This window comes from Cotesia typhae, unplaced genomic scaffold (assembly GCF_013202065.1).
Source record: "Cotesia typhae breed Kobodo isofemale line unplaced genomic scaffold, CoteBio_Ctyphae contig_22, whole genome shotgun sequence".
NCBI classification, from domain to species: domain Eukaryota; kingdom Metazoa; phylum Arthropoda; class Insecta; order Hymenoptera; family Braconidae; genus Cotesia; species Cotesia typhae.
The window spans coordinates 1,934,768-1,959,137 of record NW_027423728.1 but is presented as its reverse complement, the minus strand read 5'-3'; the positions used below and the strand labels follow the sequence as shown (position 1 = coordinate 1,959,137).

The following is a 24,370-nucleotide window of genomic DNA, read 5'->3' as shown; positions in this document are numbered from 1 at the left end:
ATTACTTATAGAAAATGATTTGCACATGTTTTTTTACGATTTCTCATAAAATAAGTAGTTAAATTTATTTTCCAAATCTCAAGTGTTTAGAAAATGCATTCATTTTAATCTGTTACATTCCTCAGATCCCGTAATAAAAACACTTCATTGATTATGTGATAAGCAAAGATTAAATGTACGGCGACGTAAAATTCTTAGTCCGTTGACTGAGTAGCTATATGTAATGTTAAATTTTGGAAACCTTGTAATGACTTTTTAGCCGTTGCTAAAGAGATGTTTGTAGTGAGAAAACATAATTACTAAGAAAGAAAAATATTCAAACCCGTTGACCTTGGAGGCTATTCCTTTATAATTGCCTGTTTTTCTTGATATTCTATCAAATTTTATATTTGAAGGAACTGTATTTGAAAAACATGAACATTTTGATAATTATCACTCCCGCATTCTTATGTGGGAGAGGAATTTCGTAAAGTCCTATTCGAGATGATTTCTACATTATAAACAAAAGGTTCCAACAAAACTTCGATTCCATAGAAACTATTGATTGGAAATGAAAGATTTTCATTTTTAACGCCCTCGCAATCCCTCTTGGGGTTAGAATTCGAGAAAATCTATTCTTAGCTGAACTTGACAACATACACAAAAATTACTACCAAATTTAGAGTTTGCAGAAGTTACAACATGGAAATTAAAATTTTAAATTTTAACACCTACACCCGCAATCGCTACCAGAAGTAGAATTTTTTGAAATCCGTTTCAATATTATCTCGTCATGACAAATAAAATATTTCTACTTGATTTCGAGTCTGTCAAAGATACAGTTTGGAAATGGAAATTCAAAATTCCAATACCCACCTCCGTAATCCCTGTCAGAAGCAGTGTGGCCAGATCGTGCGATTTTTTTACCCCCTTTGTACCGCTTTCAATGTAGTCAGATGAGAGTGTCCTACAAAGTGGGGGTAAGGAAAGAGCACGTTCTGGCCACACTGGTCGGAAGGAGACTTTATTGAAATCCATTCTGAGATGATCTCAACATGAGAAATAAAAGATTCCTACCAAATTTAGAGTTTTTAGAAGATATATTTCGAAATTAAGATTTTTTAATGTTAACACCCGCCCCCGCAAACACCTGTGAGGTCAGCTATCGTAAAATTTGTTCGTACATTATTTCTAAATCTCTTACAGAAGATTCCTACCAAATTTAAAGTCTATAGGAGCTCTAGTTGAAAAAAGAAGATTTTTCATTGTTAATGCTCCCGCAATCCTCTTTTGGGGTAGGATATCGTAAAATTCGTTCATAAATTATTTTTACATCACTTACAGAAAATTCTTACAGAATTTGAAGCTTGTAGGAGCTATAGCTTGAAAATTAAAAATTTTCATAATTAATACCCACCCCCGTAACCCTCTGTGGGATAAGATATTGTAATATTTGTTTAATATTATTTTCGCCGCTAGACCTTCTTTAAATAGTCATGTAATCGTTTCTATCAATGCAAATGTAAATTCAATTATGGCCATAATTGTAATCCTTTCTCTATTTCTGTAGTATTAAGCAATAAAAATAAACAATCTTTCTGGTTCATGGCTTACGTTATGACATTACGTTTTATTCGCAGTAATTTTGCAACAGTAATCACTTAAAGCATTTTTGCTTGATGAAAGACACAATTTTTGTTAGAGAAAGATGTGATTTTTTTATTTATTTAGTGTAACTTTTTTCAGTAACCGAAAAAATAATTCGGACACCCCAGACTAGGACTGTCTAAACAAAATTTTAATTGTTATATATATATATATATATATATATATATATATATATATATATATATATATATATATATATATATATATATGTAGGAGCTGTTCTATAGATATATCGACTCAGCACGATATTTCTGGAAGTATAAGACCTAGAGACTTGAAATTTGGTGAAAACATTACTTTTGCCATGTAGAGGTCAACTAAGAACGGATTTTACGACGAAACACCCCCAACAAGGACTGCGGGGGTGGGTGTTAACAATAAAAAATTTTAAGTTCCAAAACATAGCTTTTAAAAGCTGTAAATTTAGTAGGAATCTTTTATTTGTCCTGAAGAGATCATCTCAAAACAGATTTAAAATAATTCTACTTCTAAGAGGGATTGCAGGGATGGATATTAAAATCTGATTTTTTAATTTTCAAACTGTAATTTCTATAGACTCCAAATTTAGTAGGAATCTTCGTGTATTATATCAAGCTCAGCTGAGAATGGATTTTCTCGAATTTTAACCCCTAAAGGAATTGCGGGGGCGTGAACAATGAAAATCTCTCATTTTCAAACAATAGTTTATATGCACTCAAAGTTTTATTAGAACCTTTTATTTATAATGTAGAAATCATTTCGAATAGGATCTTACAAAAGTCCTCCCCAACATAGGAGTGCGAGAGTAATAATTGTCAAAAAATTGTCCTTTGAATACAGTTCCTACGGATATAAAATTTGATAGAATCATAGATAACAACAAAATTCGTCGCACTTTAACTTTTAATGCTTAATTCAAATTCTTTTCTTCTTGTTAATTATTATTCATTTTTGGAAGAAAGCCACGGGAATTTTATAGTGATTGCACATTGAAAGTTACAATAAATATTATCCAGAATAATCAAATGGATAAAGGATACAGGCCAATCCGATGGAAATTGGAATCTGTGGAAGTCAAAACAATACTCCAATTTAATTTCAAGTCTAGATCTAAAAATACAATTCTATTCAATTCTAAGAATAATGCTAAGTGCCCAGCAGAGCGGGCAGGTAACAGATAGTTTACATATAAAATGCATTTTAAGATTCCACTTCGACAATAAAAAAATTAACAATAAAAAAAAAATTAGTTATACGAGTATGACGGATATACGTCCGTTTGACTAATAGAGGGTAAGAGATAAAAGTGTAAACTCTTCTTAAAATAGTTTTTACATATTCTTTTAATTGTCTTTTATGTATAGAAGTCTACCTTAATTTTTTTATATTTTTCGGAAGCTTATTATATAGTTCAAATCTTTAGTTATACACCATATATTTCTCAGCCTAGCGCGTTCTAGTATGTTTCATGTTCAATAAAGAGCGATTTCTTGTATTATATTTATGACTATTTTCATTTCTTGTTATTAATTTGTATATGTAATGAGGCGCTTTATTTAATATAATTTTATGTTTAAATACACAACAATTATACGTTATTGTCTGTCTCATATTTAACCAGCCTAATGCTTTTAACATACTACTAATACTGGTGTATTTATTAACACCTAATACAAGTTTCATTGCCCTATTCTGTACTTTCTGCAGCTCATAAAGATTATTTTCTTTAAAATTAAGCATTAACGAGCTACATTAGTCAAAGTCAGGTGCAATGGCTGTTTTATAAATTGTATTTTTTGCATAATAAGATACTGTATTTCCTAATCTATACATGACATTTAATTTCTTAGCGACTCTTCCAGTAATGACATTAGCATGTTCTTTAAAGTTTAAATTATCATCAATTATAACATCAAGATATTTAGTGCTACTTATTAAATATATATAATATTAATAATATTAATAAATATAAATAATAATAATAATGAAATTGCTCCTCAAATGACACTGGTTTCGTTTTAATATTTTTTTTTGTGTTGTAGAGTAAATCTAATTTTTCTTTCCATAAATTAGTCTCTTGAGTAAGGATAAAAGATTATGACTCCTCTCTTGGGTAAGAATGAAGGACGAAACTAAACGACATAGAATTAACGAAATGGGCTGACCGTAAAATGTTACTTCTTCAATTCAGGTCATGATTACAAATAAATAATACAAGAAATTTTCTTCGAGCTCAAAAATATTATTTATCTGTTATTTTAAGCTCTCCAAGCTCAAAGAGTGAGCTTGGATTACTTTTTACTTCGATTTTTTTTTCGATTTTTTTTCAACGATAACTCACGAACGAATCAACTGATTTAAACCGTCTTGACGGCGATCGACGTTGTTTTTTTGTTAACATGATTAGTTTTTTTTTGCTCGACGGGCAGAAAGCGTCAACTTTCGGCCCGCTGCGCTAAATGAAGTTGCCACTTTCTGCCTTCGTCGAGCAAAAAAATAGCATACACTCCTCGGGAAGTAAATAAGAAAGCCTCAGATCACATGTTTGTTGACCTCGGCTTCGCCTCGGCCAACAATTACATGTGATCTGAGACATTTCTTACTTTACTTCCCTCGGTGTGTAATATACTATAGAATCGATCGGTAAAGTCGTTTAAAAGTTATTCCAAAAAAATACATTTAAAAATTTTTTTTTCGTAGTTTCTTTGAGATTTTTATTTGTCAATACTCAAACACGAAATCTACCTATCCATGTCGGGTGTGGCCGAATGGTGCTTTTTTTAGACTTATACGCTTTTCGATTATGCATAAGAATCTTTTTCAAAATACTAGTAGTAGTGTGCTATAGTTAAATAAATTCTTAGATGATTATTTGGATCAGTATATGTTATAAATTAAAAACTTGTCAAGTGGAAAGCTAATCCAGTGCTCTTTCTTTTACGATATTTTAGCTGTCTCTAAATTTTTTCATTAATTACTAACAAAAGAAAAAAAAGATAACCTGTCATATCTTAGGGAGGGAGCAATGTACATATGAAACGGAAACTAGGCGGAAATGTACATAGCCATGAAGGTTAGATAGTTCGATTCGGTCAGATTCAGAGAGTTCCCAAAATAGCGGAAATAGATGAAATATTGCAGGACGACAATAACAACAACAACAACAACAACATCAAATAGAATTTACCACAATCGATTCCGGCATCGCGGCGCCACTGTGTTTACTCCAAGCTGATTCATCGCGTCACGCTTATAAATCTTCATTGTCCTTTTATACTTTCGCCATTTAAGGTAAAATCCACTATAGGCAATGGTTATTCTTCTGAATTGTAAAATACCGAGATAAATCAAAGTGTATTTGTGAAACACCAGTTGTGGTATTTAAATGAAGAACTAGCTATAGCTGCATTATTTGATGACAATGTCTCTGTGGATATTGAAGAAAAAATTGTTGATGTTAAGCCGGGAAGGATTCGCAGCAATGAATCATCAGTTCCAAATTGATGAAAAAGATTTGGATTGTTAATAACAAAAGATTTAAGTAATTTTGTCTCACAAAATTCTTTGAAATTATTTAAAGAATTTAATTTAACCTACGAGTTTTTAGAATATGATTCTTGCCATGGCTCAGCGATAAAAATTATAATAAATGTTTGAATTTTTTCGAAATTATTAAAAAAATCTAAGGACATAGGTAAAGGAGGAATCGCATTCATTGAAGGGTATAACAATTTTCGAACAGAAGATGAACAACATTTGCAGTACCTTTTACAAGTTGTATGAAAGCATCGATAAAGTTGTCTGAATTGCGATAGAAGAAGTCTCCAACGAGAAGAAATGTAAATTTGTAAAAAGCATAATTATACGGTAAGTTGTAAGTATGAACAAAAAATACAAATTCATTATGTAAAATTACGTATTTGTTGGCTCAGATTCTTCACAAATTCTTACAAAAAATGAAAGAATTTTTTTTGTCTTAAATTAAAAAAAAAACCATTCAGCAGCCGAAATGGACGTAGATTTCATAATAAATAATAATAAAAAAGGCCATTCGGCATCCGCCAAGATGGAAAGTAAATTTTGTAGCAGGGGAAATCGAACCTCCCGCGGTCTTTATTGACCACATAATTGACGCCAAGGTAGGTAAGGGTTTTCTCTTACCTTTTGATTTTTTGCAAGTAATTATTCGACTTGTCACCGGGCGTGTAAGTCGAAAAATCCCCCACCACTGCCCCGGAAAATGTAGTAGTAAGTTATTTAATTTCAAATTGTCATTTGATTTCACCAACTTTTGCTTGAATAATTCGGAAAATAATGACACGTTTTAATTGTCATGATATAAATTGAATGAAGAAAATAAAATCTAAAGATAATAATTAATGCTGATTTTCCATGAACATTCGAGTGAATTTGTAATTCGATTAGTGTATGGTTGATTCGCTCGTTAGTTTTCGAGGAAGTTAAGATGAGGGTTGTGAGCGATGAAAGAAGAAGAGATGGACGATGGCGCCTGTCAAGCTATCAATGTGACTCCTTGTACTTCGGACGCATATTTTTAGAAATATCATTAGTATTTGTGCTCGGAAAAAAATAAAACAAGACTGAGGATACATCAACTTTCTCGACAGGACAATAGAACCTTTTGTCGACGTTTCAATGAGTTTGGAATGACATACTACTCCCTCGAGAACTGGGAACCCTCAGGTACTTGAGCTTCTAGAGACTTTTCACCAAAGTCAATGTCAAGTCTGAGTACTTTTTTTGTATGATAGCTGCCTTGAAGTTTAATTAGTGATGCATTAAGATGATGTCATTTTAATGTTATCGGTTGATCAATGATTCTAATGTCACTGATTTTGATACTTTAATTTAAATCAATTCGACTCACAATTACTAAGTAAAATTATTCTTCTCCAAGATGACACTGACTGTTCAATTGACTTCATTTTATTACTTATAAAATAGATTATTCATTCATTTATATATTCAGAGGCAGGATTGCTCTATTAATCAAGTAACGTATTCAATTAGGACTAGACGGTCCCAACTATTACAAGTATTTAACTAATTTCCAGAGAAATTAGTAATCCAAATCGACGGTTCACGTGAAAAATGGAATAATTTTATCAAATTAATGTATTGTCATCGGTCTTCAATATATCTACAAAGTTTGAACGAAATTTGGCCGAAATTTAAACAAACATATAAGTGAAGCTAATAAAAAGCGTGTAAAAATACTTTTTTTTTTTTTTTCATTTTTCAGGAGGTACCCCATTTTACCCCGAAAAGATTAATAGTATATTACGTATCTAGGCCAGTAAAGTAAGAAATGTCTCAGACATGTAATTGTTGGCCGAGGCCAAGCCGAGATTGACAAACATATGATCTGAGGTTTTCTTATTTACTGGCCAAGATCAGTATACTATTTTTCTGTTCGACAGAGCCAGAAAGCGGCAATTTCGTTTAGCGCAGCGGCCCGAAAGTTGGCGCTTTCTGGCTGGAAGACAGAAATAGTATATTACACACCGAGGTAAGTAAGAAATGTCTCAGATCACATGTAATTGTTGGCCGAAGCAAAGCCGAGGTCAACAAACATGTGATCTGAGGCTTTTCTTATTTTCCTTCCCAAGGGGTGTAATATACTATTTTTGGCAGTAACCAGAAATTTTTGTTATTTACTTTAAAAATAATTTAACAAAATAAGATTCAGCGTATTTTAGCCCCCAATCACTCGAGATGTCCTTAAGTACTCCGTTTTTCCCTCCCCCCCCTTTCCCTCTATAAGTAATATGAGAAAATCACGTGGATACTCAAATGAAAGGTCTCGATGAGTGTAACGTCGGAATGAGCTGATATCTTTGAAAATGTCAATAATTAAAAAATGACAATGTATCTTGTCAGCTAATAATATTTTTAAAAATATAAACTCATCTCGATATAACACTCGTGAAGACCTTTCGTTTGATTACCTACATGAATTTTTTATATACTTCATACACTTTATCGACTTAGGTATTTATTTATAAATATAATATAAAAAGTAATTAATTGAAACAAAATTTCAATAATTTTTTAAGAAGTTATTTTGAATGATTTCGCGCGCTTTAATTATTGCTTTTTAAAAATCTCGGGGACTTGAAGGGAATATGTGTAAATAATTTTTTGTGAGGCAAAGAAATTTTTAGTTTTGATGTTTTATTATTTAGTATTAGTGGAATTTATATTCAGTGTAAATGCAGTGAATTATTTTATTTTATTTATTACGTGATTTAGTGTATGTCACGCTATTTTATTGTGTCAGCGGTTTGGCATTTTGTTCTTCATTTTATTGTAGCATTTGTTACTTTTATTTCGAGTCAGCGCCAAGACAACTTTCGGATTTAGTTTTGTCCATTATTATTGTCACGGTTATTTTATTACATTTTGTGTGCAGTGAACTCGTTGATCACTCGGTCTAAATAAATTTTTTGCCGGCATAACAAAATTCATTTATGGAGTACAAAACAATGTCAGAAAATTGGGGAATTAAAAAATGGTAGATTTTCAAACCGTTTAGTTTGATGTGGAATACTTTACAGAGCATTAAAGAATATAACAAAACTCATTGAAATCGTTACAATTATATTACTTTTTTAATTGATTGACAACTATAGTAGCCTTCTTGTAATCAATCCCCTTAATGTTAACTGGAATATATGAAAAAGTGATAGTGTATAGAATAAGAGGATAGTGACGGAGACTCTTGACCTCGTTTGTCTCGTAAGAGTGTTCTTCATGTCCACATAGAGCCATGTAGAAACATTGAAGTAGCATCACTACTAGAGTAAAATGGCAAAACCCGGTGATCGTTCACTGTCACTAACACAACACAATCTTATTACAAGACCAGAGCTCTTGGTGCTCTTCTATCAATCTCCAACGTTACCTTTACTTAGGACAGTTTCAACTCAACCATGTTAGATTGAAAATTAATTGAGTGTAAAATATAGTCTTTGTGTTTTCAGGAACATCTACAGTTCAATTTTTATCAAAGCATGCTGCTACATCAATTCAAAAGAACTCTTACTTGTCTCAAGAACGAAAAAAATTTTTTAATGGTATATTGTTTAGATTCTGGATCAAGGAATGTCAAAAGTTTAATCTACGACCAAAAGTCATGAAAAATGTTGAGAATGAAATAGTTTCATTTTTTTCTTTTTTTTTTTTGGCATACTGTACGTTTATTATTTTTAGATTTACTTATTTTAGTATTGCGGGAGTCACTATTCTCTAAGTTCAGGACGCTTGGTGTCGTGAACCTCGACTCTCAAAATCTATATTTAAAATGTTATTTATAAAGCGGAACTTATACTCCCAGACTAGCTTGTATCTAGTTGAATTTCAAGATTTAATTTGCGTTTAATTTTTCCGTTTTGTTTTAGAAAAATAATAAATACCAAGTAGATTAACTCTTACAGTGATTATTTTTCTATGTACTTCATAGATAAACATTACTGTCACTGTTTATTTTCTAAATCTTTTATTATCATTTAAATTTTTATTCGCATTAAATTCTCAGTTTTTTTAACAATATATCCAAGGAACATAATGAGGAATCAATAGTAATCAAATGTGAAATAAAAAAGCAACTACTTTAATTTTTTTCTTTGACTTTTTATTCACTTATATTCCAAGCAATACAATGCATAAATTTACTTTAAAAATGAAAAAAAAATTATTGGATGGTATTATAAATGAGTAAAAATTTTACTTCACATTATTGGAGTGATATCTAGTGTATGAATTAAACTTTGTTTTAAGTTAATGTGAAAAAATAAAGGTTTTCGCGAATCGGGATTTAAGGTAACTGACAAACAACGATCGGTGGTAATTACTTTAAAGGACTAATATAGTTACTGAACAATGAGTTTTCTGTAAGTCAAGTTAATCGTTGCAAGAGAAACGTTTTCTGTTAAATTGTAAATTTTTGTTGAGTATAATACGTTGATATCCAAAAACTTCCGAATCCAGGCTTCTTCAGATCTGCAGTTAATTTCAATTGTCAAAAGTTTATAAGTAGGCAGTATTGTATAGAGCAAGATCACGTCAAGTGGACCCTCCATTTTCCACTTGATCCTGTAAATTAAGTCTATATATTTTTTCCTCAAGTAGTCACAATGATAAAATTAATCCCCCAAACAATTTTTTAAAATTTTTATTTTAACAACAATTTTTTTTACTATGAAAATTTTGATTACTTTTAATTAAAAAGTAGATTACAAATCAACGGTTAAAGATAAATTAATGGAATTTTCAGGATTTATCGTTAAATATCTATATTTTCTGAATATATTAATAAAAATATTAATTAAAATTATAAGTTTATTATCCTATTGTAAATCAACTTTTAAGTTAACAAATGAAAATTTCATTGATTTCTCGGTAAAAAAATGAAGTTTTTTTTAAATGGTTATATGCGTTATTTATTAAAGTTGAAGATTCTGAAAGAAATTTTCACTGCTCGTGATTAGTTTAAACAATACGAATTTATTTATTGACGCGCGCTCGTTTAAAAAATATAGAATACGGACTTTGAGATTTTTATAATGAAAATTGTTATTTTCTTTCTAAATTTTTGTCAAAATTTGATATTTGTTTTGGTTCCCCGCTTTTATTAATCCGCAAAAATTACCCATGTTAAAATTTCTCATACAAAAATATCTCAAGTACACCAATTTCTCACCCCAAAATTTATCACAACATAAATTAACAGATTAGTGACTAGTGATTAGTCAGATTAATCACAACATTAATCTGACGAAAATCAATCATAATTTACGAAAATATTTATATATCTTCAACAATGAAATGGACCTTTGATCATGATTGTTGTGTGTGTTTATTCGACATTAGACCAACACATACGCTTGATACCGTGTTATGCTCTTTTATCATGGTTTTTGTGTGTGTTTATTCGAAATTAGACCAACTTGTAGAATAGAATGAAGAAAAGGAGAAACAATGACATGTCTAAGGTATATAATAAGCGCATGAGAACTTTTGGTCTGAAAAAATATATTTGAAGATATTTTTGCCATGAGAAAATATTGCTAGGATTAAATAATGTAAAAGAAATTTTTGCTGAGAAATTTTGTCGTAGGTAATTATTAAATGAGAAATAAAAGACGGTCACTCTGCAACAGAATCACTCCGTAAATTTTTTACAGTGTAGGTCAGATATGAACGTGTAGACGTATATCATTATAGTTTTCTGGATATGTGATGCTGGGGTTAGTGAACAAACGATTACGATTGCAGTTATTTAGATTTTTGATGAAGATTTTTAATTCCGTGGTCGAGGTTATTGGACTGAGCAAGAGTAAACAGTGCATGAAGGCGAGAATTCGTCATCATGGCGGGAGCGTCTGTCTAGTGTATACCTAGTGATGTAAAATGATGGTTAATTTTAAGTTCGGTCAGGTCATTAGCACTTGACCACAATTTACACGATAACTAACGTTATTTTTTTCTTCTGGTTGCTTAATAATGTTTGTAAACACTTTTCAACGTTTCGCTATGAAAATCAATGATTTTCAAAAAACTGGAAAGTTATTGTTTTCAGCTCGATTTTCGACAATCGAGTTTTCATCATATTTCGACATTTCGAGGTCCTAAGAAGCTGTTCTGGCTATTTTGGCGATAAGAACCGTGTGTGTGTGTTTGTGTGTGAATGTGAGCTTCGCATAACTTTTGAACGGCTTGAGCGATTGAAATGCGGTTTATTGTATTCAAAAAAGTTCCTTTCCCATTATATTTTATGTAAATTTGAAATACTTCGGCTCGATAGAGTTTGGGAGATCTCAAAAATGAAATTTCCAAAAATGTTTTTTTTTGCCATAACTTTTAAACTAATTTATCGATTGATTTCAAAATCTCATCAGCTCTTCTACCAGGAAAACGATTTTGTTACTTCAAGTCGCATCAAATCGATTAATTCGTTCGAGAGATATCCTTGTCCAAAAAAATATCGAAAAAGTGTTTTTTTTTAAATGACTTGAAAAATTTTTGTCAAATCAGTTATTTTTCTATGCATTTTTTCTTGAACTTAAAAAACTGCGTCAATCACCGTAACTGCATAAAATTTGTTAATTTGTTCGAGAGGCTGTCAAAATTTTGGGTCATTTGTTGATTGACGTCTGAATAGTTGGTTGTTAACCTGTTGTACTTTTTGTTATAACTGTAGCTATAGACAAATTTGCCAACAGTATTACCATGCATCTCGCTTAAAAAATTAAATTTAATTCAGAAAATAAAAAAATCCACACGGAAAAAAAAATGGAAACATTACATTATACAACGTAAAAGTGACCCGTCGTAAAGAAAACTGGTAAAATTACAGTTTCAAATTGTAATTATTACAGATTTTATAAGAGTTACATTGTAAAATGTAATATTTGTATTTTAATGTAAGAATTACAATCTGAAACTGTAGGTTTTCTAGTTTCCTTTTTTCCGTGTAAAAAACTGTTGACCCTGCAGGGCATCCGTGAAACTCCTCGCTATGTGTAAGTTCAAAACACTCGAAAAATGATCTATTCCGAAGTTTTGAGTTTTTCGAGCTCAAAAACACCACTCTTATACTCTTTTTAGTGGTATATATAGTGATTGTTGACAGCTTACTTTTTTGAAATTTTTTAATTGCGATTTCTTTTGATTAAATCAATCGTTTTTTATGAGGCTTATAGCATTCAACGCAGTTTTTACCGCGCAAAAAGACTATTCATCACTTACGCAGAAAGAAAAATTTCTTGACTGGAGAACAAAATTCTTGGCTCAAGAAAAATTTCCGGTCCAGGAAGAAAGACAGAAGTTGTGTTGGCCGAAGTAAACATTTTTCTTGAAATTCTATTCTTGGTGGAAGTAATTTTTTCTTAGTTCAAATTATCATAAATACTTGATACAATAAATTTCTATATTTGATCAAGATTTTTCGATACTTTAGGGAAGCAGCGCCACCTACTTCAGCTGAGAAAAAAATTTTTTCACCTTGAAAAAATTTTTCTTTTGAATATTTGATACCCATTTTATATTATTTTAGCGTGCAATTATACATATTGAATGAAAAAAAATAATTCAATATTATTTGATCTTCCCATTTGACATGTTAATCAATAAAAATATTAATGAAAGTTTACTTCTATCGAGATATTTAATTGTTTGGAGCAAGAGAAAAATTTTCTCAAGACAAGAAAATTTGCTTTTATCGAGAGCAAAATTGTTTGGAGCAAAAGGCTGAATTTTATCAAAACAACAAGATTTTCTGGACTCAAGAAAATAATAAGGAAGAAAAATATTTTCTTGACTCAAGTGAACTTTTTTTTCAGTGTACCAAACGAATCGACGTAAAATTTTAAAGTTATGTTAAGAATACACTTTTTAAAAATTTTCAAAATTTAAATATCTCGCGAACAAATTAACCGTTTTCGAGTGTGAGTTGAATGATCTAAAAAATGCTATATATATCAACAAAATAAATAAGATTCTTGCTTTGATCTGAAGATGTTATCAGTTAAGTAAGTTGAAGATGATCACACCGATGACTCGAGTAATATTTGTTGGTAATAATTTTAAAGTCAATTTTATAGATTTCGATGTGCTGGATCTAAACTTTCGTCAAATGGTAAAAGTGTTAAGTATGCGTTGACAGCTTTAATTATCTTGGGGTTACGCTGCAAAACTATTTATAATTCATTTTCATAGTGTTCCTATACTACAATCAATCCTTCGAACCGATGAATAAATCATTATTTCTAATTCTGTAAAAAAAATAAATATAAGTGTACGAAAAAGATCGTTAAAAACGTGATGTAAAAAAAAGAGATGACGACAGAGGATGCATCGTCGTGACAGTCTACAAGGGACCGGAAGCTTAATCATTTTTACATGTTTCAATCAATTATAATGTGAGTCACGTATAAGCTGTTGCTACAATCACAATCCACGTTGGATAAAACCGTTCCGTAATAAAATTCAATACGTACTAAATCATGTATAATTTTTAAAAAATGTAGTTGTAATTATTGCTTGAATACTTTTTATTTTAGAATATTATTTAACGTATATAATTCCTACACGTAGGGTGGTTGATTTTCAGAATTCAGTCAATTATTGCTATCAAAAAAGTTTCGTTCAATGGTGTGAACTACATTTAAACTGGCCAATTCATTCAAGAGATGTCAATGTTATATAAGAGTAAAATAATGTCTTTTACTTTTATTAGAATGTGAGTGTTTGAGTGTGTGAAAATATGTAAACCGCTTATAACTTTTGAACGATTAAACTAGTCGGAACCTACCAAACGGCGTTCCAAAAAGTTTCCTCAAACTTAGATTTCCTGTGAATTTGAGCCGATTGAGAACAATAGATTTCGAGAAATCTAAAAAAAAAAACTAAGAAAAAATTAGAAAAACGGTTGACCTTAAAGGCCATCCCTGCAACTTTCCGCTAATTACATACCTAGGTGCTTAAAATTGCATTTATGATGTTTTTCAGCTCTTCGAGCTCAAACGTACGATTTATGTGTTATTTTAAGCTCTTCAAGCTCAAATAATTAGCTATTCTAAGCTTTTGAGCTTTTCAAGATCAAAAGTCTGATAGAAGTTTAATTAAACACTATTTTTTGAATTTTCAAACCGCAATAACTTCTGAATGAATTAACCGATTTTCACGCAGTTGGCAGCATTCGACGCAGGTTTTCAAATGCTTTGATATACTTCCGAACACAGATTGTTAAAACCAGAAATTACAGTGTAATTCGAAAAATCAAACTTTTTCGATTTTTTTTTCCTCAACGATAACTCACGAACTAATCAACCAATTTCGACCAGCTTGGCGGTAATTGACGTGGTTTTTTGTTGCGAAAAGCTGATTAGTTTTTGGAAGCGTTTTTAAAAGTTATTCCAAAAAAACACATTTAAAAAAATTTTTTTCTCGGTTGTCTTGAGATTTCTCAAAATCTATTGATCCGAATCAGTCCGAGTGTATTCAAAATTTAAGTTCAGTCAAGCCGTTAACCTTAAAGAACCACATCGATCGCCGCTAATCTGATCAAAATCGGTTGATTCGTTCGATAAATATCATGAACGAAAAATTTCAAAAAAGTGTTTTTTTTTACATAACTTCGACATTTCTTTTCGGATCGTTTTTGATGAAATGAAATATTTATTAGAGCCCAAAAAACTACGTCGATCGCGACTGGCCCGTTCAAAATCGGTCGATTCGTTCGTGAGTTATCGTGGTCAAAAAAATTCGGAAAAAGTGAATTTTTCAAATTTCTCCAAAATTTTCGGTTTGATCAATTTGTATTTAAAAATAAATTCTATATTTCAGAAAACTGCGTCAACTGCTATCAACTCCGTGAAAATCGGTATATTCATTCAAAAGTAATTGGCGTTTGACAATTTAAAGAATAGTGTTGATGATTCAAACCGTTGAAATTGGTGTGTTTTGCAGTGCTTTAAATCTAAACTTAGTCTGACACTCATCTTAAAATTTCTTGCTTACTTTTATTCCACCTCATTTCTACTAATTATAAATAGCTAATTACATTTATTAAAAGTTTTTTTGGATTGTTTTCAGTTTCATTAGCCACCAAATATTGTTAAAATATCCATATAGATCTGTTTATACTCTTACATGTACTTTATATTCTTCTATTTTGTATTTTTGCCATTCGGCCATTGCCTTGACATTTAAATTAAATAAATCAATAAAATTAAGGTTTTTTTGTAAGATTTTAATCATTATTATAAATTATGAAAGGTTTGATTAAATTAGTTTTCGTTAAAATTTTAGTTTACATTAAAGTCTTGATGAAATATAATTAAAAAGTTATCAACCAAGATTTAGCTGTAACTCATTGAAGTTCTTGAACCGAAAACATCGAGCTCATTTATAAGATATTTACATTAGATAAATTTGTATGGAAACTTCACTGCCATATAATGCACGTCAAAGTAAGCTTTATGGAGTACAGAATCACAAAGCTAAGGTTTTCGGCTGTTTTCCAACTCTAATATTGATAGTTTTTTTTTGTATTCAAGATTAAATAAAATTTTTTCAGCATTTATTGATTCCTATAACTACATCTGACTGCGGAATATTAAAATATTTTTTATAAAAAATCATGAAGATATTTTGTTTTTTATTTAAAAATTTTTCGTATTCAAAATTTTATTTCACTAAGCTTGAGATTGACAGGGGATGACATGAAGCGTTACGTTGCTCATTTACGAGAATACACGTCAAGTGTTAACATGCGTCTCAGTTCGTTGGACTTTTCTATCCAATTCAGCATTGAGAACTTCTGGTTGTCAGATCTGCTACTCCTTTTGCAGTGTTCACCTCTAATTCGTACCACAAACATTGCGACTGACATGTTATAAATGGCTCAGCTTAATTGTTACGCAAATAACTAGTACTGGGTAACTTGACGAATTTTTAAGAAGTTGACAATTTCTTAACTTCCCGCTAAGAAAAATTGAAAATTTTTTTAAATTCCAGATGTTATGATTTTACCTTGTTTTTCGAAGATCGAGTTTTTATCAGATCTCGACGTTTTAAGGTCACAGAAAGATTCCCTGACTATTCCTGCGATGGTATCAGGCTCTCTCTCTCTCTCTCTCTCTCTCTCTCTCTCTCTCTCTCTCTCTCTCTCTCTCTCTCTCTCTCTCTCTCTCTCTCTCTCTCTCTCTCTCTCTCTCTCTCTCTCTCTCTCTCTCTCTCTCTCTCTCTCTCTCTCTCTCTCTCTCTCTCTCTCTCTCTCTCTCTCTCTCTCTCTCTCTCTCTCTCTCTCTCTCTCTCTCTCTCTCTCTCTCTCTCTCTCTCTCTCTCTCTCTCTCTCTCTCTCTCTCTCTCTCTCTCTCTCTCTCTCTCTCTCTCTCTCTCTCTCTCTCTCTCTCTCTCTCTCTCTCTCTCTCTCTCTCTCTCTCTCTCTCTCTCTCTCTCTCTCTCTCTCTCTCTCTCTCTCTCTCTCTCTCTCTCTCTCTCTCTCTCTCTCTCTCTCTCTCTCTCTCTCTCTCTCTCTCTCTCTCTCTCTCTCTCTCTCTCTCTCTCTCTCTCTCTCTCTCTCTCTCTCTCTCTCTCTCTCTCTCTCTCTCTCTCTCTCTCTCTCTCTCTCTCTCTCTCTCTCTCTCTCTCTCTCTCTCTCTCTCTCTCTCTCTCTCTCTCTCTCTCTCTCTCTCTCTCTCTCTCTCTCTCTCTCTCTCTCTCTCTCTCTCTCTCTCTCTCTCTCTCTCTCTCTCTCTCTCTCTCTCTCTCTCTCTCTCTCTCTCTCTCTCTCTCTCTCTCTCTCTCTCTCTCTCTCTCTCTCTCTCTCTCTCTCTCTCTCTCTCTCTCTCTCTCTCTCTCTCTCTCTCTCTCTCTCTCTCTCTCTCTCTCTCTCTCTCTCTCTCTCTCTCTCTCTCTCTCTCTCTCTCTCTCTCTCTCTCTCTCTCTCTCTCTCTCTCTCTCTCTCTCTCTCTCTCTCTCTCTCTCTGTGTGTGTGTGTGTGTGTGTGTGTGTGTGTGTGTGTGTGTGTGTGTGTGTGTGTGTGTGTGTGTGTGTGTGTGTGTGTGTGTGTGTGTGTGTGTGTGTGTGTGTGTGTGTGTGTGTGTGTGTGTGTGTGTGTGTGTGTGTGTGTGTGTGTGTGTGTGTGACGGTTGGTGTTTTTCAGAAAGAGCTTGAATGAACCTAGATTTTTAGTTTTTATCATCAAATGACTTTCATCTGTTACAAATTCTACTTTTTTTTGGGTAGATGTCTTTGAATATCTCTTTGTTATAGTCGGTTCCATATCGATATTTGCAAAAATATAATAAAAAATAAATTTCACGATATTATTGCCTTTTAGTAACGTGTTTTTTTCAATATTTAAACAAGGAATCTACCCATCCATTTCGGCTGTGGCTGAATGGCGCTTAGTTTCTCGATACTAGTATAGTCTAGGGGGAATCCGTGCAGCTATGTGGTCCAATGTTTTTTTTCGATTAAAAAAAAATATATAGACACGACTGTTCAATATATACTTTTATATTTACATAGGCTTGTTTTAGAACGTTTATAACATTTTTTAGATATTTGATTGAGATTTTATCGAAATATTTATATAAAATAGTACGATACTGCAGGCATCAGAATTTTTTTTAATATTTTTGAATCAAAATTAAAAATGAATTTCCCAGTCTATCAGTATAGTTTAAATTCATTTTTTTATAAAATTTTAAGATAGAAAAATTAAATTTATTAATATTTTTTTTTCTATTCAAAATTCTTAATAATTCCATTGAAGTTTTTTATCTTTAAATTAAAATATACTAAGAAAAAATTTAAGAACTTGTTAATAAAGTAATAAATTAATTTAATTTGTAAAGGATTAATTAATTTATTAAGTGTAAGCCATTAGTAAGAAAAAAAGAACATTAAATCAGTTTATTCATCAACGATGACGGTCGATAAAGGCATTGAAAGCTATCACACCTTATAAGTAATTTAAAGTCTTCAGTTCGACCAGAGCCGCAGTGGCGAAAGTGGTAACGCGCCAGAACGATTTGTTAAGTGTATACTGCTTCCCTCTTGCTATGTTGAAGCCTCATAGTATCGGGGATATGGATGACCGCTCCCGGTGTATCAGTTCTCGTGTTGTAGGGATGGTGGTCTATGCATGGTCTCGCTATTATTATCCGCTATTTATTCTCTATTTATCCTGCATGTTTATGTGTGTGTGTGTGTGAATAGAGACATGTGGAGACCATCGTCCTGATCATCGGCAATCTGGAGTTCTCGGTTCGAGTCCGAGTTGCGGTGTTTTTTTTTTTTTTTTTTTTTTTTTTTTTTTTATTATTACTATTATCAACACTCATTAATACCAAATATTTTATATAATAATTTATATTTCTAAAAATTAATTATATTTTTTTCATAATTAGTAATCTGAAGTTCTCGGTTCGAATCCAAGCTGCGGTAATTTTTTTTTTTTTGAGTTTTAAATTACAAGCTGAGTTCTTAAAATTTCTAAATGCATTAACATTTTAATTGTTCATTAATTTTAATTTCTTAATAAACTCTTTATAATTTTATGCTGAAAATACTCTACATTAAGTTTTTAAATGCAAAATATTTCTGTTTAATATTTCTGTTAACCGAACATGTGCGTTTACGAAACGCATCTAGTCAAGTATGCGATTATTGCGTACTTCAGAGATGACATACAGCGCTCGAAAAGTCAACTTCCAGAGCAGATGTTGTAAAAAATTGTAATCTTAACTGTAATTCTTACTGTAATTATTTTTCGTACGATTTTTCATATAAATTTTCATTTATGAAAGCTATTTACAGTCATTCTAATTCGTTTGCAATGACATTCGACCCAGATTTTTATTGAAAAGTTTTAGAAACATATTATGTGGAATAAATGGCTAATATCGATTGCAACTGTATTTAACGTTTAAAAAAATTTAAAACATTGTATACACGGTCAATTGTGTGTATATGTCAGCCATTTTCTTTTACATAACGACGATTTTGTGTCTCAACAATCGAAATGCAAATATCGTAAACTATCGCTTGTGAAGATAACGAGTTCTAGGGCGGTATAAATAACATCGGTAAAACCTTCGTTGTTCCATTCTTTTCGCTCTCGCTCGTTTCCACAATCGCAGAATGGGTAATGGAGCGAAGCGAGGAATTTGCATGATACTAGATATAATAGCCAGGTTTCCAGTTGACGATGGACATTGCACACAGAATGTTCATTAAAAAAATAATCAATTGAATTCATCCTTCTATAAAAAATCGTTTTAGTGTCCAAACAATTACCCGTTTTTTTTTTTTTTTGTTAAAATATTTTTGTTTTTTTAAGTTTCTGAATAAAAAAAATTTGGAAAACGGTTGACCCTAAAGGCCATCCCTGCAACTTCCCGCTAATTCCGTACCTAAGCGCTTGAAAATGCACTCACGACGTTTTTGTGCTCTTCGAGCTCAAAAATATAATTTATATATTATTTCGAGCTCTCCGAGCTCAAAGAATTAGCTGTTCTAAGCTTTTGAACTCTTCGAGCTCAAGAGTATGATAGAAGTTTAATAAAAGACTACACGGAGAAAATTAAATAATAGCAATTACTATCTAGTTATGGTAAAAAATTTTACCATCAACCCGATCGTAGTGAATACTATCTGGATGATTGTAGAAATCATCTAGATGGTGTATTTACCACATTTATAATATCTGTTACAATCATGTATGTTAACTAGAGTTAATTACTCTAATTATCATCCTAAATGGTTATATTCATAATTTCTGATGGTAACAGTAACAGATTTTTGTTTATAAGCAATCTTCATATCATATGACATTGCAAGCGAAAAAAATTCACTCAACAGATATTAATCAATGCATATCAACTATTAATAAATGTACTTTCCTCTCAAATAAATATTTATTGGGTGTTAAAAAATGTTTATTAAAATTTCATAAATTAAATAATTGTTTTCAAATAAATTAAATTATTAATAGTTAATTAATCCTTCTATTAGTGTAGTAGTTGCAGTTTTGTTTTATAGTTAAACGAATCAACCAGTACGTATAATGGTAAAAAATAAAAAAGAATGCAGTAAACATTTCTGCTGAAATTTTTACAATTTACAACACAGTCACTCTAATGTCTCATTTTTCTTCTATTTATTAAAATTAAAACAAAATCAATACTTTCATGTGTCCTCGCTTACAATTTTAGGAATAACAGCCTCCCGTAACTCCGAAAGTAACCACTGCGAACGCTTCAGTCGATTTATATTCTCTTACCGTGGCTTCACTCAGAGCGAATAAGAGGTTCACACACACACACACAAACACACACACACACACACACGCGCGCGCGCGCGCGCGCACACACAGCCTGATACCATCGCAGGAATAGTCAGGACAGCTTCCTGGGACCTCAAAATGTCGAGATCTGAGAAGTTAAAAAAATTAGTATTAAAATACGATGGATTGAATGAATAATAAGACTGTACTTGCAGTTTTAGATTATGTTGTTTCTTTCTTAGTCATATTTATACATTTATTCTAGTAAAAGTTATCAGATAAAATAAAAATGATCAAGATAATATGCTTAACTACCATTGTAAGGCGTCAAAAAGACTGTTGGCATATAGATTTAATTTGTTGAAAGGCAAGTAGCTTACGGACAGACCACTTGATCCCTATGAACTCGTTTCCTGCATCCAGCCTGGCTGACTTAGTCATCTTCTACAAAAACTTACGGAAGTAAATAAGGGAACGGAACGATCCCATTAGTATAATGGAAAAACCAGCTGTTCACTATTCTTATCTTATAATTTCTCAACATTTTTATACATGATCTTTTCCTTGTCTGGTAAATCATAAAGAATATATTATTTACTTTAAAAAAAAATTTAGGCTGTTGATAGTTTGATCATTTTTGTTAGAAATTTTCGGATTGGTTCCAGGAAATCTTTGTCATTCTGATAAAACTAGAGCATTATATTTTTTTGTTCTGTCTCTAGACATTCTTGCATACGGGGAGCTCAACGTACTAGGAATTCACTGGTCAAATTTAGACGTTGTGTGCATCGTGCAGTGTTTTCATTCTTCCTGTTTCATGAATTTGCGCTAGTAACCAATTGCATCTCTCTCATGCTTGGCTAATTCGTAGTTCAATAGCCGCAATCCAATTTCACGAAAATTATCTGTGAGAAGAAACGCAGTAACAAATGATAATGATGATGATGGAGATGATGGGAATTATTTGAAGAAAAAAAATTAGGAAAACGGTTGACCCTGATGGCCATCCCTGCAACTTCCCGCTACTTTCGTAATGAAGCGCTCGAAATTGCACTTATTATGTTTTTGAGCTCTTCGAGCTCAAAAGTTTGATAGGGGTTTAATAAATCACTATTTTTGGAATTTTCAATTCGCAATAATTTTTGAATGGATCAACCGATTTTCACGCGGTTGGCGGCATTCGACGCTATTTTATAATCCTCATAAGTTATTTTCAGGTTTCAATTGATCGAACCGAAAATTTCAGAGTAATCCCGAAAAAACACTTTTTTCAGTTTTCTTTCGTTCACGATAACTCGCGAACGAATCAACCGATTTTGACAAGATTGGCGGCGATCGACGCGGTTTCTTAATGTGAAGAGCTGATTAGTTTTTGAATTCGATTAGTAAAGCAGTTTAAAAGTTATTCCAAGAAAACCACTTTTCGAAAAAATTTTTTTTGAAGTTTTTTTGCAATTCCTTAAAATCTACCGGTCTAAATCGATTCAAACTTCCAGGAAATCTAAGTTTGGTGAAGCCCTTTCGAATGGCGCCAACCGCGATCAAATCGCTCAAGCCGTTCAAAAGTTATAAAAGGGTTACATACATACATACATGCATACAGACATACGGACATCATCGCGAAAACATTCAAGGAAGCTTTCTAGGACCTCAAAACGTCAAGATCTGATGAAAACTCGATTTTCGAAAAACGGGGTGAAACCAATAACTTCCCGATTTTTGAAAATTTTCAATTTTCTTAGCGGGAAGTTAAAAATTCTAATAAAAGATTAACCCTACATGCCATCCCTGGAGCTGCTTGCTATATTTGAGTTCAAAACATTCAAAAATTTTTTCGTAATTAAGTTTTGTTAAAAACACTATTTTGATATCTTCCAAATGAATCTACCGATTTTTAAATAGTTTGTGATAATCAATGTTATTTTTTGTGGTTCCAGATTGATTAAATTTTGAAAATCATCGGTATAACATTTTTTTGAAAATTTTCAAGTACACACCAAATCCAAGGCCAATTATTATAACTTTTAAGAATGTCCCATACATCAGGAATGAACACACATCAAAATATTCTCATAAGAATAGTTGTAATAGCTCTCTAAAACCTTAAAACGTGAAAATCTAATAAGAACTCGATTTTTAACAATTCGGCAGAAACGAATCAATTTTCAATATTTTTATTAAATCATTAATTTTCAAAGCGGAAAGTTAAAAAAATGATTCTTAATATACACTGAAAAAAAAGTATAAGTCCTATCGCAATAGGTTTATTCCCATGTTAAATACGCCATCTAGTATAAGTGTAGAGCTTATAGTATAGGTGTAGGACTTATATTTTTTTTTCAGTGCAGAATAAAACATTGATTGTTTTTAATGCATTTGTTTAAATCAATAAGGTTATTTCCGACTATTCAGTTAATTAATATTTATGACAGTAATAATTTGTTTTGAGAGCGATGACGGCTACTGGTTAGTGTTATTATATCAGAGATTGACATAATTTATAATGCAAATTATTGAGAACAAGGCTTTAACCAATCTGTCCAACTAACTAAAATTTGATCAGTTTAAATCGTATTCTATGATTTTAATAATTATTGATCGACAATCATTAATATACACTCATTTTATATACATACGTTTTACAACTATTGATAAGTTATTGGATTATAAGTCTATGGCAAATTGAAAATTAATTTTCTATACCAGTAACATATAGATGGAGAGTCTGTACTGTTCGGTATTAAATTTAAAATACGAGAGATTCACAGAATGTCATGTGGCATTACAAGAAAAATTACTTTCATTCGAGAGAAAAATTCTTAAACCAAGAAAATCAGTTTGAAGAGTTTCATGATCGTGAATCAATTAAAATTTCTCGGTTCAAAAATTTGAACTGTTACTTAAATCAAATTATTTTCTTTCCAGTGTATAAATCGACTTAAAATTTTAGCAGAAGGCGGTGTAATTACTAAGTGATAAACAGAATATCAAATTTTTGGTAATACCTTCGTTTTAATATCAAAACTCTGATGCCCAACTAAAAGAGTGTGGCGTTTTTCGCCTTGAAATCACGAATTAAAAGTGAACTTTTTTTCGTTAAGGTGTTAAAAAAATGTTTTTTGTTCCATTATACTAAAACTTCCTGAGAATTTTAAGCAAATTTTTAAATTATTCTTAAAAAATACTAGATATATTATATTAATATTACACAACTCACAGCTCATATTTTAATTGAGTTATTTTTTTCTGTTTCAGCATAATTATCTAATGAAATTCGGATATTTACCTGAAAGTGGTTTGGAAACCGGAAATCTAAGAACAGATGATCAATTGAAAGAAGCCATTAAGGAGCTGCAGGTCAGTTCCCTTGTGGAAATAATTCTCTGAAAAAACTCTTGACAAGTCTTTATAACCACATGCCACCTATTAGAAACTAAGAATACTCAAAGATTCTAACTGTAAATTCGTAAACTAAAATATGTTAGGTATCAATTAATTCCAGCAGATAGCGTGTGGATAGAAAATTCTTTCCTACCTAGAAAGTTGACTTTAATATTTGATAGTCCAAATTAAATACCGATTGGATTTACTCTTTGAGTAGTATCTGTTTCCAACATCAAGTGCACTTCATTTGCTGTTGATGTTTTGACTTGCTCAACTATGAGTGATTCGATGCCCATCAAAGTATTTTCGTGATGAAAATATTATTTAAAAAAAATTTTTTTAAAACATGCATTAATTCTTTTTTATAGTTTTATTTAATTCTGATAAGTAATTTTTTTGAAAAGAAATATTTTTTTCTTTTCCTGTAAAACTGAACAAGTCTTATCAAGTCTTAATAACTCTTTGAGAAATTCCGAAATTGCAGGGAAAATTTGACTTTTGAAGAGTATTGCAGAGTTTTGAAGACTTATTAAGTCTTTC

The 24,370-nt window shown here is 31.5% G+C and overlaps 1 protein-coding gene across 1 annotated transcript in view; it reads left to right on the top strand.

Moving 5' to 3' along the window:
* Mmp2 (Matrix metalloproteinase 2) overlaps positions 1-24,370 on the top strand; it is a 109,243-nt gene that overhangs the window by 17,672 nt on the left and 67,201 nt on the right. The window contains exon 4 of the mRNA XM_074237551.1: positions 23,702-23,803. Coding sequence (XP_074093652.1) covers positions 23,702-23,803 — 102 coding nt within the window. The remainder of the gene's footprint in view (positions 1-23,701; positions 23,804-24,370) is intronic.